The following is a 14,798-nucleotide window of genomic DNA, read 5'->3' as shown; positions in this document are numbered from 1 at the left end:
AAGAAAGCGGAACGGGAGCGGAACGGACCGCCAGACCCGATTGGAGCCTCGGAGAACGAGATAGTCCGAGCCGGGGACATGTTGAATGTTCGTCACTGACCTCCACAAGCCCTGGGAGTTAGAAGGACGATGGTTCGTAAGAGACATGACTGTGGCCTGTCCTTCTCTCTGGCGACATAGCCTCATGTGATGTCGTGTAAGATATGTGCATCTCTGTTCTGAACCGGCTATAGTAGAAAAGAAATCCTCTCTCACTGCTCTGTTTAAGTTTACTTGGCTTGGGGTAGGCTTGGAGAAGCATAATGGCCCTTGGTATATATATGTTAGTGCTGGCTGTCTCCTCATAAGACGCTTCTTTCCTCCCTGATTTGATCGGTGACCATGGCCACTCAAGTTCGACTTGCCGCCGCCCACGTCGCCCCCATCTTCCTCTCCGCTCAAGAAACAACGCACAAAGCAATCCGCTTGATCGAACAGGCCGCTAGAAACAAGGCCAACCTCGTCGCGTTTCCGGAATCTTTCATATCGGCATTCCCCATCTGGAGCGCCTTGCGCCCGCCGACTGAGAACCATGACCTCTTCCAGCGGATGGTCCGGGAATCCATCCACGCAGATGGCGAGGAGATGCAGGCGGTTCGCGCGACGGCGAGGAAATACAACATCACCGTCAGCCTTGGCTTCTCGGAGAAGGTCCGCACCAGCAGTGCGACCTTATTTAACTCGAACATGATCATTGGCAGTCAGGGCAACGTTCTCATCCATCACCGGAAACTCGTGCCGACGTTCTTTGAGAAGCTGACTTGGTCGCCTGGGGATGGCTACGGATTACGGGTGGCAGAGACGGAGTTCGGCAAGATTGGGGCCCTTATTTGTGGGGAGAATACTAATCCTTTGGCTCGATATGCTCTTATCGCTCAGGGCGAGCAGATCCATATCTCGACCTGGCCGGCTGTATGGCCGACCCGGTTGCCATCGCAATCCACGACGGAAGAGCACAAGCCACAGCCCGATGCTACAGGAAAGGCAAACTATGACAATGTCGCCGCGAACAGAATCCGCGCGGCCGCCCATTGCTTCGAGGCCAAATGCTTCGGGATCCTCTGCGCCGGGCTATTGGGACCCGATGCGATTGAGATCGTCTCCTCTGGTTCGTCTGGCCTAAAACAGTCCTTGGAGCAATCCCAACGAGCGGCGACTATGTTTCTCGACCCAACGGGGGCACCGATACGGGGGTTTTGGATAGATGAAGCTACGTCGGCTCAGCATTCTGTTGATTTCCTACAAGCTCGGGAAGGGATGCTGTACGCTGATGTTAATTTGACCGACTGTATCGAGGGCAAACAATACCACGATACTGCCGGTGGCTACCAGCGCATGGACGTCTTTGATCTCCAAGTAAATCGGACCCGTCAACAACCAGTAAGATTTACTCGTGCAGTTGATTGGTTGACAGACCAGGTCCTTCGTGAGGGATCAAATGGTGGTTGAGGGTAGTGATCTTCGGCAGGATGTGCTTGACCTTTATTGAAACAACCTTGGAATCTATAGTCAATAAACACGCAAACGGCATTATTATTCATTCACACTATCTCTATATCTCTAGGCCTAGCTAGCACTAGACTTCCAACCTCAGGGCTGAGTGCAGATAAACTGCCCCGTAATGATTCATAAAGTAAGGCTTAAGACAGGAAGGAAGCGAATGCTGGAGTTATTCATCGTCTCGAAGACTTTTGTCGATATCTTGGAGCTGGATTGGCGAGGTGTCGCCGTGTAAGGGAGCTCTTATGCGCTGGTTAAGCTCCGAGGCTCGAATTACGCGGCTCCAAAAATGTCGGACCATCCTCGGCGAGTCTTTGCCCGATCAAACAACCGACAAATACCAATTTCTCCGCCACGGGCAACGCACTTGAACGATTGCTTGATGGTCTGAGGACTGCCCACTTCGATCACCCATTGGCAACCAAGCCTATTGCGTGTCAAATGTTTGACAGTCTCTCCCCAGTTTGGATCATCCCGGTAGTTCAACCAACGATGTAATCCCATCTGCTGGAACCGGAAAGCCTTCTTGGGCTAGGGTATGGTCGCAAAGATAGTCGCACCGCGAGATCAGTGGGCCCGAGGCGTCGCAGCTCCAGGCTGTCACTCCACACCAGTGCCCCAGATCCATCGCCCGGGCGGGTGCCATGTAACTCCCATGGAGTTGACATCCGCGTGTTCTCTGAGTTGAGATAGGCAATTTCGTAATCATAACCCGTTATCTGGCCAACTAAAGGTTCTCCTGTCATGTTTTTGGAAGGCGATTTGTCGTAGTCACGAGGAGATTTTAAAGCGTTGACAACGGTTGGTGTCTCTAACTGACTATATAAGTCTAGTCTGTCCCGGGAGTATCCTACTACTGAAAGAGCGTATTGATACCCGATCAGCAAGTGGATGTACTTTACATAATGAGCGTGGGGGTTAGCTGAATTAAGTTCGACGTCCAGCGCCCGGAGCCCTGTTGCGCCCAAATGTCCGGTAGCGTCCGGACAGCTGCAACAATATTTTGAAACTTTGTCTTTGCGAAGACCTGGTTCATCCGTTCGGTGAAATAATGCCGGTGCTCGGGATCAGTAGAATCCGCAGCGGCGATGAAGCACACCCAAACAAGGGCATGAGCACCCTGCTCGTCAGGGTCGACGCGTGACACCAGCTGTTTCAAGCTCTCGAGTCTATCCCATAGGTCGAGGTTGGTAGTGGCTCGGAGGATATAAATCTGGGAAGCTTCAATAAAGGCCTGTCGGACCACCCAAAGAACCCTATTGTGCCTGGACTCGGGGGGAAGTTGATAGTCGGTCCAGTCGAGGTAGCGAGTAGGGTGAAAGCCTAGGGCATCCATGCCTTGGGTTTCATTGAGCAACGGCTGTCCGAGAAATTGAAACCTGTATAAGACATCAGCGTCAATCAAAGATTAGGCAGCGCGACCAGGCTCACATGTGGGTTTGCTGTATAAGAAAGCGATAAGCTGGAGTCGCCTCCATTTGACAGAGGCTCGGCATCAAGGAGAGCAATGTGCGCAGCAGATGAGAGTACTCGGGACTGCCTGTGATGGTTTCACCCACTAGCAGGACAATCAAAGTTGCCCACGTACGAAGATTAACAATGCTGTCCGATGATGCCTGTAAGGAATCGCGTCGAAGCCGGGAAATGATTGCCGCACGACCCATTTCTGCTATTTCATGAAAGCTGGCGTGTTGTAAAGCCAAGTGCTGGGCTGCCACGACTCGAATGGCCCCACGCAGAACCTCATCTTCGCAAGCTAGAGGTAAGAAAATATCCCGGTAACCATTGGAAACATTATCGAAGATGACCATGACGGGGGCCACCTCACTTGCGACTGGCATATATTTAGCCACCGGTAGGTAGGCACCAGGAGAGGTGCAACTTACAATGTGAAAGATACATTCGATCCTGAGGACCTAAAGAAGGGATCCATGGAATTATAGTGCTGCACGAGGCTGGAGCTGGTGACGACTCGTCATTACAACATTCTTCTTCGTCCGCATTGGAGTGATCTAAGCTTCCTTGCCACTCCAGTTGGTCCTGCAGGATCCTGTCGGCCTCTGGGCACAGGAGTGGCGCAGCTCGAGAGCCTTCACATAGTGCATCTGCTGCCACTTCGTTTTCCGTGGGACCAGGAACTGCGGATTGGTTCTGAGATGCGGATTCAAGCCAAGCTTGGTGACTCTTCCCATCTCCCACGGTCGGATGTGTTTTAGCCTTTGTGGCTGCTGCGCCTGGCTTCCGCTTGGTACGGTTTGGACCATCGTTCTTCCATCGTATCTTCTGGGGCCGTGGAACCCCCGTGGGTGACTGGGTATTCCCTTCCGATTCAGACGGCACTGTGGTGGGAATCGCACATCCCTTTAGTTTGCCGCGGGTGGCTACACCTGAGGAGAAGCGGAAGCGACCCAGTCCCGAGCATTCAATTCCTTTTTTCTGGCACTTCAAGCAGGTCGGGTGGGCGCCGTCGCATACAATCCGACGCTTGGTACACTGGAAACACCCTGCAGGAGTCCGTTAGCCAGTCGATTGTGAAGTGTTTGGAAAGACGACGGGTATGTGAGAGCGCACCTCGATTCTTAACACCTTTGGGGGTCATTTAGTCTGATGCCACAGACTGGTATGCAATGCGATGGCATGGTAGTAGTAACGCTTCCACGCCGGTTGTTGGAGCTGCTGGCGGCTTTTTGCGGGGGAAATCCGCCTTTGTCCTCTTGCGGTTAGTCCCAGGCAAGCTTATCTTATCATTCCGGAGAAACGATACTCCGGAGTGTCTTTTCAATCTATGTTGATGCTCCGTCTTGCCGACTAACACAAGCTACTACCTCTATGATGGAAAGTACTGGATTCCTATTATGCATATCATGGATCAGTTCTATTCCAGCTCTATCCTTTCAAGGTTAGGCTACAAAAGAACCACTAACAACAAACAACAGTAGTCGCAAATGCATGTAATATTACCCCATAACGAGAATCATTTCCCGCCTTCCTCACGAAACCTGCGAAGTCGTGGGCCCTGATACGACTTTCGGGCATACACCACCCAATTTATGCCAGCTACAATAGTCATGGCACCGAGGACCGCAGGCGTATAATCTAGCAGCCACATTCCAGCGGTCAACAAACCCTACCGGGCACAAGAGAACAGGTAGTAGTCAAACTCACTCATGTTACTCCCAGTAACTGGCATCACAGTCGGAAAGTCGTAGAAGATCAACACCAACACCGCGAAGCAGACTGTGGTCAGATTGGCCGCCCACCCCACAGGGCTGGGTAACCGGAAGGGGCGGACATCTGGCAGCCAGATCGCCGATCGGCAGCGATACAGCAGCATGACCGCCGGGAAAGCGTACGAAATGTGCTGTAGAACTAAGCCAGTCCCGATAAAGGCATTGAATGCAGATGATGAGCCTAAGTAGATGCATCCGATGAGGAACATAACAGCATAGTTGAACACGAGAGCCCAGACAGGGACCTCTAGGCTGTCGTGTAACTCTCCGATCCATTGACTACCGATGAGGGCTCGGTCTCTCGCCAACGACCAGGTAAGGCGTGATGCTGTTTGCTGAGCACCAGTGAGAGCAAAGATGGCTGCGAGCACAAGGAGGCAAACGAACACAGTAGCAGCCGAGGGGGAGCGTGTCGCCTGATACCACATTTCGTAAATGGGAACTCTGCCGACCATGTTAGCCTGGCGTCCCAGCGTACAAAATCAGAAGGGTAGGCCACGGCAGCTGACCCGGTGGATGAGGCTACCACAGCATCCAAATCACTAGTGCAATATAGCATCGTGACCATGAAGGCAAAGGAGGTGATAAAGCCAATAACTAGGGTACTCATCAAAGCTCGAGGAACGGCAGTTGTTGCATTCTGGCACTCTTCCGCCAAGTGCAAAGCACCGTCAATACCTGCGTACATGTAATTGGGAGAAACAAGCCCGGTGAGGAAGGCTACTCCACCTGAGTTCCATCCGCTACCATTGAGAAAGGTTGCCCATACGGTATCTGACGGCTGATAGTGAGAGGCTGAGCGAGCAAGACAAGTTACCATGATAATGACGAAACTTGTGAGGGTCACAAAGACTGCAGTCTGATTAGATGTCCTAGTTTGATATCGGGTCTAGCACGGCGGAGGCGTACAGGATACGTCATGAAACCACAGGGACTTCTTCAACAGGGTTGTATTATACAAGAGTACCAGCCCATTAATAGACTGGTAGATGAGAAAGTAGTGCCATGGCTGCGATTGATACTCCGAGTCATAGAAGAGGACGATCCCGAGGATAAGTTGTGCTGGAATGATTGCGATCCCGGTGCAGATAGCGATCCAGGCAAGCATGTTGGAGACACCACAACAGTAACTCTGCATACCACATCAATGTTTCCCTGGGTTTGTATCTGGTGAAGGAAGGGACATACCAATGCTCGACTCAGCGGTCTGGGAGCCAAAACGCTCGTCCAATGATACTGCCCGCCAGCTGTTGGATAGGCGCTTGCTAGCTCTGCCAGGGTCAGGGTACAAGCGCCGACCAGAAAGAAGATCAGAATCAAGCCATAAACCAGAGTTACGGGCCCACCCTGGACGATGGCAAGAGCCACTGTGGCAGCAACACCTGCCCAGCTGTCACATATAATCCAGCTAGCGGATATCGTTTGTAAGGGGGTCAGCTTGCGTGTGCCCTCTGGTTGAAAGTTGAGTCCATCCAGGCAGGTTAGGTCGCCGTGTTGGATGGATTCTGTGTAGGACAAAAATGAGTCGGAGTGATTTACGTAGATGTGGATAACCTAGCAGACACTCACGTCTTTCGGCATCGAGGCATTGTGCTGAGTCAATGAAGCTAGATTAGTGACGTGCATCTTGCTATCCCAGGGACGGCCCACTCCATACCGTGCTTGGGCTTCGTTTCGGACGAGTCCATCGTGTACTATAGGGGAGAGGCCCGAGAGTTGCTGGTAGACAAGAGATTCGGATACGAGTACCAACAAAGCATAGCCATTGTTTAAGTCCCATGAGTGCTCAACAGAGAGTTTATATATCAAGGTATCAACGAAGAGTGACCCTCACGAGCGGTTCGTGGCTTTTGCGGGGTTCACATTAAGTTTCCACAGATTACCAAATTGGGTAAAAAAGAAGAGAATAGCCCTAGCCAAAGGATGGAAGTCACGGAATGAATTCGCGTCCGTAAGCCTCCTTTACGCAACTTGGCAAAGGCAAAGACTGGTACGTGACGGGCCCGGTAAGTCCAATGATATCTGAGGAACCATAATACAAGGTATCATCTTTCGAGCTACGAGTCGTCGCCACCTAGGAGAACGAGGTAGATAATACTGCATTGCGTACAACACGCCACATTTCAACTCCACGAGTGATACGCAAGGGGGCCTCATCGACAGATATTATAATATCGTTTTAACCAATCATACTACATAGCAGGCGGGGACATCTACAAATGAGAACGAACGGCATGGAGTTGGCGCAACTCCTCTATCACAGTCATCGCCGCCCGGGTGCCCTCCTCAATAGCGCCGTCAATGAAGCTGCGCCAGCCAACCGCCCAGTCAGAGTTCGCAAAGAGCACGTTTCCATGCCGACGCCTGAGTTCGTCCAAGGATTTGGACAGAAGCTGAGGAGGCGCGAAGAACCATGCGCCCTTGGCAAATTCATCCTTGCACCAGTTGTGAAAGACCTACAGGGTTGGAAGTTAGCAATTTCTTTTTAACATATGCCACGTGTGAAACTCACCAATCGCTTAATATCCATGTTCCCAGGGGACATATTTTCCACGGCCCTTTTGGTCTCATCAATATCTTCTTCGGGCTGGATGTGGTTATGTGCACCCCCGAAGCACACAATGTGTGTGTTTCCCGCGGGCGTAATACCATCGCCGATGGCGTAGGCAAGCTTGTTAAAAGGGTACGAAATTCCCGACCAGGACCGCATGTCCGGGCTCGCAACCTCTGCATGGACCTTGACACATTGGTTCACATGTCCGATATTGGCGGCTGCTGTGCGTTCTGGACTCAGTGGAGGCGAAAACGTGACGGAGCTTAGGACGTTCAACGGAATGGTAGAGATCAGACGGGCGCCACTATACTGGCGACCATCGCGAGCTTTCAACACAACCCTGTCGCCATGGTCATCGATCGACTGAACTGGGCTGTTGAAGGCATATGATAGCCGGCCAGTCGCCATTGCCTCACGAAAGAATTTGATAGCGAAGCTGGATTGCCCACCCTTGAACTTGTATGAAATTAGATGCTGCAAACACCCCTTGTAGGAGTAGTCGCATAAAGCCCACCAATGAAGGAATTCAAAGAAGCTTGTAGTTTCCAGAGTCCCACAGCTGCAGAGCAGAATGAAGCTCTCTAATACAGCGCGCTCATGTGGCGTAAGTGACTGAGCCAGCCCATTGAGACGATCCAAAGCCGACATGTTATCGTATTGCCGGGCCGCCGGGTTGTGGAAGGCGTCGTGCGGATAGGGAATGATCTCCCGGCCCATCGCACCGTCTACATCGACGAATTTCTGCAGTGCACCGGCAAGAAGGGCATCCTGTTGACGGTCAACGAAGGGTCTTAATGGAGAATGGTTCTCATTCCGGGATGCACAGACCTCTTCTAAATGGCTAAAGATTGATGAGCCTTGGCTGCTAGTGCGCAGTTCAAAATGATTCACTCCCCGAGAGAAATCAAAGGATGGTTCCAGCTCGCTTCTCATTTGATACCGGGAAACTTCTCGCCAAATATGAGGTTGGCCCCAGCTTAGCCAAGTTCCTCCCATTTCAAAGGGATACCCATCGATGTTGGACGACCAGGAGCGACCGCCAATACGATCGCGCGCCTCGATCAGAAGTACCTTAAGTCCTGTGGTTATGGTTCAAGGTCAGCGTACCTGTCCGTCTCCAACTGACAAAAGGGCTAATGTACCCGCGAGACAAGCATCTCGCGATGCCGTGAGGCCCGAATATCCGGCCCCGACAACAACTACGTCCCAGCCCTCTGTTGTTGACAGAACGTTCGTGGGTGGCGAGATAACACTAATCGATGGCACACCTTGGCGTAGACCTGTCGTCGCAGTCCACTGATACCCGTCCCGCGAAGTCATTGTATTTGATGTTATCTCAATTACTGACTCAAATGGTGTTGGTCGTGTCAGCTCCCAGAAGACGAAGTACTATGGTCCCAAGGTGTGAAGTGGGCATGGGGGAGCGACCCTTTAGATATAACCCCCAGACGGAACAAGTGAAAGCATTGGAATAGTGGATACACGACACCTGATATGGGTGTATACGGGGACTTTCCATATGGGGGTAATAGGAAGAGATTTCGGGAGCGAGAAAGGTTGTAAGACAGAACGGACGGAAACTCGTCGATTTCATGTGGAGGTTGACGAGAAGTTGCGAATTTACCGCATTCGGGCATTCAAGAGAGAAAACTGCGGCGCCAATCACAATCAAAAAAAATACTCGATATAAAATTGTAGATAACTGCCACAGTATTAATAATTCTAGTCTATTATCTCTACTCACACATCTCTTATCATTCAATACTCTTGCCTTTATCTAGGGGCTACTTCAATTCTAGATATAAGATGTATTAGTCGGGCCCTATCTTACGCCCAACAAACTCACTAAGGGAAAGACTCTCCTGGACTTCAAACAAAAGATTTATCCACCGCAGCTGACCAATCCAGTCATTCAAAAGGGCTTGGGGAATGATAAAGTCGCCATATAACCCGAGACGGAGGCTGACTATCGCACATGGTGCACATGAAATAGAGAGTAACATCGATACAAACCGCGTTGACGAACTTACATGATCCACCCTTTGAGGTTACCTCGACCAGAAGCCATGCCCCTCATTCTCGGCGGCTAACGAGCATATATCGCTCATGCGCATTTAGCAAGTGGTCTGATTCGTGAAGCCATGGCATCGACAGCCGATGAAGATCTACGTCTGCTACAGAATGTAGCTGAATGTATGGATGGTTTGGCGAGGGAGGTCAACGAGCTCTTTTCTCTGAAACGTGCCTTTAGGTTCGTCAATAACGAAGATAGGAAGTGTGTCTAGGGAGACTCCGATATGGTCGAACAGATTATAGACGTGTCTGAGTACAGAGCTTCATAAACTAGAAAGGACATAGCCCAGGCTGCTATTTTCACAACTCAGTTTAGGCATAGTAAATACTGGCAGAAGACATATACCATGTCAATATCGGAGACGAGTATGGAGAAGAAGGTATTTATATCGGCTTAAGGTTCATATCCCATCATTTTTTTTATATTGAATCTGTAGTATAAGATATGATTCGAGGGGCTCTACCATCAACTCTGATATACCATAATAACTTTGCTACTGCTTAGTTCAAGTGGCATTGCTTGTCGTCTTTTTCATACTTTGATCGTGGACGAGGTCTAGTCGTAGAAATACCAGAATAGCAGCACACATAGTACATAGGCCCATTTATTAATCAGTTCCAGCTGTATCACTTACGAAAAACGATTGATACTAGTGGAGCCATGGTAACTCTATCTAGCACCCACACTGGTGTCTTTGCTTCCAAAATACGTGCGCGGGAAGTGCGAAACTTGTCATGCGAATCGTGGATTTCGTCTTGTCATTATTGATATATCCTCACCCCTCTCAACTGGCTCAAATGCTACAATACTCTATACTGATATAGAGCCTTCTGCGATGTTAACAATCAACAGACACAGCCGCATAGAGAACCGCGTGGCAGTCCGTGTCTGGCACCGTGTACGAACTGCCGGCACAGTTGCTGCCACTCCAGGTGACCACTTTGCAACCACTGGGGCATTGTTAGCTCTTGAACCTTAAAGTGAGTGAATTCCGAGACATACTCGTTCTGGCTCACTTGAATCGAGCGTTTATTCGACGGAACAACGACGCACTTCTGCGAGCTGGAGTTCAAGACGGAGAAGGAATCGTCCGTTCCACCACAGGTATCGTTCGCGAACATGTGGATGGTCGCTCCAAAGTTTGTCTTAGTAGGACTCGCGGTGGTACTGGTGGATGTGGTACTGGTGGATGTGGTACTGGTGGATGTGGTGCTGGTGGATGTGGTACTCGTAGATATGGTACTCGTATATGTGATACTCGTAGATGTCGGCGTGGAAGTTGTGGATGAGTTGCGGGTCGTGTTTTGAACGGATGATGACGATATGGCAGTCGCAGTCGTATCACTAACGCGGGAGAGTTAGCCATGTGCTCTGGCGTGAATATGAACATGGGAGGCAGAAAGTACCTTGAAACGCTGTCCTTGTGAGCATTGCGACTACCAACAACTCCTCCCACAACCGCCGCGATCACAATAATCACGAACGCTACTGCCGCGACGACTATCCAGATCCATTTGTTCTTGTTTGGCGCCTGATTATTTGCGAGTGGCGCTATTGGCGCATTCTTTGGTATGGAAGGATCTATGCCATAGCTTTGCGCGGTGGAATCCAAGTACTTTTCGTTTGGATCCGGCACGAAGACATAAGGTGTTGGATCGGGGATCGAGACAACGTGCGACGCGGATTTGACATCCCGGTCATCGGGGGAGAAAATAACCTGTGGTGCAGAGTTTGGATCCTCTTCTACTGGAATCCGCTCCTATAGTGTGCTGTCCATGGTTAGCTCTCTGAGGTCCCTTGTGTCATTCCGGCACCGAAGGTGGATCAACGGACCATTGCGACGGAGTGGGCGCAAGAAGAACTTTGACCATAATCATTTCGCGTCAGCTGGGGAGGACATGGTCATCAATTTAATCGGTTATGTCTCCATAATATCCATTTCACTCCGACAGATGACCCTGCGCTGACCTGCGACCAGTGATGAAGCCCGCCAAACCGTCACAGTCACACTTATGCAGTCTAAAAAACACCGGCGTTGTGATGACCGCCAGTAAGCTTTGGGATCGGCTCTCTTATGGACGTTTGGAGTAAAGGAGGACCATTATCGTCTAATGAAGGCTTGAACCACCAATCCAGGTTCAGCAGACTATCTTAGATAATCCTATCATGCCCAATAATATGGCTAATTGGCCTGTATCCACCACACTATATCTGCTAAGCCCGTCGTAAATGCACAAGCCCATGAGTCCGGTGTATCGAGATTGGGGGCTGTTTTACCTCAGGCACTCGATTCATGGATTGCGCTTGATCGTTAGGTTTCTTCAGATTATACCCAGTTCGCTTGAATACCTTGATTTCACTGGCTTGATCGAATTAGCCTTTAGATCAGTAGTATGTGGTCGGTAAACCTATTTCATACTCGTGGGCTGAGTCTTGAATTACATATAAAGAACCGCTGATCCACGCCAAGAAACTTCCTGGTTTTAGATTCTGACTCTTCCCCTCTTTTCATTGGGTCTGGTGTCCAGATCACGGTGAGATACACCAAGCACATCATCAATAACCAAACTGTTACAAAGCCATGATTGCAGGTCATTGAATACTAAAGGTCATGCCCCAATAATACCATGCGAACGGAAGGGCTGGAGGATACAACTTACGCTTTATTACGTCCTGTTTTAGGTGTGATATATATCCATGACACAGCGCCGTCAGTCTGGCTCGTGTATATTTCAAGACGCACTGCACGACTGGTGAGCGACGACCATAAGAAATAGATCGTCTGAAGCCGTACAACAATATTGCCTTTATCGCTCTCTCCGTGGTCTAGAAGTGTATCCTTCATCTGATAGGATTCTACCCTTCACATCCACCCGACACCATTGGAGACGATCCTTCCTCTCTCAAACTGTGATGTACATGAAACTCGTATACGGCATCCCTGCTACAATGAGCACGATGGAAACGTTCTTAGTGTTTCTATATTGAATTTTCATATTTTATCATTATAGTCAATCATTCATAAATCCCGTTATTGTATATACATTTCATACGGACCCCGAATTGTCTGCGCAGGTGAAAGCTGCAGAGCCGCCTTCGGTCTTGTATGAGTCCATGATCCCAACCACGGAACCGTAGGTTCCTGCCACGGTCAGGAAGGTTCCTGAAACGACTACAAAGACACTGAAGCACACCATGAACCACCACTGTTTCGAGACGGGGCCCTCCTTGCGCTTGTGCCAGTTATCATAGAGCCACATGCAACCCATGGGCTGGAAGCACATCATCGTGCCCAGTAGGGCGCCGATGAGAGACACAAGACCGTCAAACACCGGGATTGCACTGGCGATGATATAGGCAATGACAGTGATACTAAGGGTGCAGGCGAGCCAAACAGCCCAGTGTGTGACGGTATTGCTGATGAGGTGTTTGGAGCCGCGGAGCAGATGGACGAATATATATTTCGCTGGGATCTGTTTGAGGAGGTCAATGATTAGCTCTGGTGCCACGGCTGGTCCAGCGGGATCTGCCTTACATGAGAAACAATCGTCGTCGTAACGATCAAGCCTGGCAAGGAAATTCCATAGGCGATCTTCTTGATCAAACCGCCAGCAGAGCCGAGGGCTGGCGAGGCGACATAGGACCCACAATAGTAGTACACTACACAGCCAATGGTGATATAGACCGCAGTCACGACAGCTTGACAGATGAGCAATGCTGGGGTGAACTTGCGCGGATCGCGCATCTCAGATACGATCGAGAAAAAGCCCGGGGTACCCGAGAAGGCGAAGACGAGTGAGCTCACTGCGGTGATCCCCTGAGCAAAGGTCGGATGGCCGATGATTTTGAAATCTGAGACCCACGGTTCATCTGTGAGTGGTGCGGTAGGCGGACGGTCTTGGACGCCAACGGCGATAGTGACAATCAGGACTACAAAACGTGTTAGACATCGCCTGAATGATTTCGCACGCCGATGATGGCCATTGACCATAGTGACTTACTGGCAACCAAAATACATGGCAGTCCAATCCATGCAAGCCAAGTGATCTTCCCAAGGGTTCGGATGCTACTACAGGCAAAGCCCAAGATCGCGGCAACCGCCACAAAGATCGCGGTGCAGGCACCGTGGGTGGAGACTGCATTCAGGCCAATCGAAATTCCGAGAATACCAGAGCCCGCAACGAAGATCCAGTCTATCGTCCTGTCAGTCAGGCGTGTGGTTGGCCACATGTTGATTCGGAGTGACTTACAGAGGCAAAATGCGGCTGCCAGAACGACGCGCCCCGGGGTACCAAACATCAACGCCCCAGCATCATCAATACCATAAACTTCGCGATGACGCAACTTGAAGGAACCGACCATATAGTCGGACCACGTCGTGATCACGGCAATCGCGATTAGAACGATCACGCCGGGAACCATGCCGAGGACATCGAAGGCTGTCGGTATGGAAAGAACACCCAGCCCGATCTGCGTCTTCATCATGAGCACGACGGTTCCCAGAAAGCCGACCTAGCCTGTTGTTAGCCCTGCATGCCGGGGGGTGAGAGCATCTGCTATCGGCAAGAATGTACGTACATTCCGATAGTTCGGCCCTTCTTCCGTGATTTCCCCAAAGACGGGATCGTGGGTCACATCATCCACAAGTTCGCCTTTCTCGAGATGAAGGGCATCCGGCTCGTCTTCGAGCTTCCCCTTTGTGTGTATTATCGATGGATCCATGGTGACGGTGAGAGAAGAGAAATTGTTGGTGATATTAGGGTAAGGGGGAACTCGCAGCCGGGAGACTTTATATACCAACGTTTTCGGAAAGGTTGGGAACGCGTCTGGGGGAATAGTACGTCATGATCGAATTTCCAGAAAATCTCCAAAGTAACGAAACGTCCCGAACCGGCCGACTCCATTTTTTTTTTGGTTCCCCAGGTCCATCATCATCATAATGGACCATTTCGTTTTGGGGGGGAATCCCCCGGTGCGGAGTGGCAAGGTGGGCAAGCGACGCAAGATGGAGTCTCACTGCAGCTTTTCCACAGGCGGTGCGGGGTCGACCGCTGCATCGCATGCCTCTTTGGGGAATTGAGGCTATGGGAAGTTTTGCCCTTCCTCCTATCTGGATCCATGGACCCAGTCGTCACAGAGTCTCATTCGATCCTCTCTATCTAGACCCGCTAAGATGCAAACGGCAATTTTAATGAGACCCAGTGTTGATTCATCCAACCCTCCAATCAGGTGACCCGGTGCCCTCGCTGGGATCCGCTTCTTCATGCCGGGCTAATTAGAGCCTTGGACCAGACTCCAGTGCAAAGGAAAGAGAATGGGAGAGGACGACAGTGCGACAGAGAAAGTCAAAGGAACAAGGAACAAACAAGCAAAAAAAAAAAAAAAAAAAAAAAAAAAAAAA

At 50.5% G+C, this 14,798-nt stretch overlaps 6 protein-coding genes across 6 annotated transcripts; 1 reads left to right on the top strand and 5 right to left on the bottom strand.

Annotated features, from left to right (window-relative positions):
- Nucleotides 1–145: 145 nt before the first annotated feature.
- Nucleotides 146–1,794, top strand: BDV37DRAFT_297172 (carbon-nitrogen hydrolase family protein). Its single transcript, XM_032090274.1, has one exon. The coding sequence runs from the start codon at nt 382–384 to the stop codon at nt 1,486–1,488; it is 1,107 nt and encodes a 368-aa protein (XP_031937412.1). The 5' UTR covers nt 146–381; the 3' UTR covers nt 1,489–1,794.
- A 548-nt stretch (nt 1,795–2,342) lies between these two features.
- BDV37DRAFT_213236 (Zn(II)2Cys6 transcription factor) lies at nt 2,343–4,173 on the bottom strand. Its single transcript, XM_032080048.1, has 4 exons — nt 4,111–4,173; nt 3,426–4,043; nt 2,971–3,373; nt 2,343–2,918 (listed from the first exon to the last, which is right to left on the bottom strand). Exons 1-4 carry the CDS (start codon nt 4,136–4,138, stop codon nt 2,438–2,440), a joined length of 1,530 nt encoding a protein of 509 aa, XP_031937411.1. The 5' UTR covers nt 4,139–4,173; the 3' UTR covers nt 2,343–2,437.
- Nucleotides 4,174–4,513: 340 nt separating this feature from the next.
- On the bottom strand, nt 4,514–6,457 carry BDV37DRAFT_286950 (amino acid/polyamine transporter I; the record flags this gene model as incomplete). Its single annotated transcript, XM_032088026.1, has 7 exons — nt 4,514–4,635; nt 4,705–5,213; nt 5,279–5,621; nt 5,679–5,901; nt 5,958–6,274; nt 6,339–6,362; nt 6,427–6,457. 7 exons carry the CDS (start codon nt 6,455–6,457, stop codon nt 4,514–4,516), a joined length of 1,569 nt encoding a protein of 522 aa, XP_031937410.1.
- Nucleotides 6,458–6,673: 216 nt separating this feature from the next.
- Nucleotides 6,674–8,882, bottom strand: BDV37DRAFT_258581 (flavin monoamine oxidase family protein). Its single transcript, XM_032083064.1, has 4 exons — nt 8,466–8,882; nt 8,152–8,402; nt 7,282–8,091; nt 6,674–7,225 (listed from the first exon to the last, which is right to left on the bottom strand). Exons 1-4 carry the CDS (start codon nt 8,641–8,643, stop codon nt 6,983–6,985), a joined length of 1,482 nt encoding a protein of 493 aa, XP_031937409.1. The 5' UTR covers nt 8,644–8,882; the 3' UTR covers nt 6,674–6,982.
- A 1,219-nt stretch (nt 8,883–10,101) lies between these two features.
- Nucleotides 10,102–11,156, bottom strand: BDV37DRAFT_258580 (uncharacterized protein; the record flags this gene model as incomplete). The annotated part of the gene is given in 4 exon segments (XM_032083063.1): nt 10,102–10,347; nt 10,400–10,645; nt 10,661–10,741; nt 10,804–11,156. Coding segments are annotated over 4 exon segments (792 nt in total), but the record flags the coding sequence as incomplete, so codon positions are not given.
- Nucleotides 11,157–12,440: 1,284 nt separating this feature from the next.
- On the bottom strand, nt 12,441–14,771 carry BDV37DRAFT_258579 (transmembrane amino acid transporter protein-domain-containing protein). The gene is made up of 5 exons (XM_032083062.1): nt 13,976–14,771; nt 13,648–13,909; nt 13,399–13,590; nt 12,933–13,327; nt 12,441–12,870 (listed from the first exon to the last, which is right to left on the bottom strand). Exons 1-5 carry the CDS (start codon nt 14,117–14,119, stop codon nt 12,445–12,447), a joined length of 1,419 nt encoding a protein of 472 aa, XP_031937407.1. The 5' UTR covers nt 14,120–14,771; the 3' UTR covers nt 12,441–12,444.
- Nucleotides 14,772–14,798: the final 27 nt, after the last annotated feature.

This window comes from Aspergillus pseudonomiae (genome assembly GCF_009193645.1).
Source record: "Aspergillus pseudonomiae strain CBS 119388 unplaced genomic scaffold BDV37scaffold_84, whole genome shotgun sequence".
Classification (NCBI taxonomy): Eukaryota; Fungi; Ascomycota; class Eurotiomycetes; order Eurotiales; family Aspergillaceae; genus Aspergillus; species Aspergillus pseudonomiae.
Note: the sequence above shows the minus strand (reverse complement) of the source record. Positions and strands in the feature narration are given on the sequence as shown.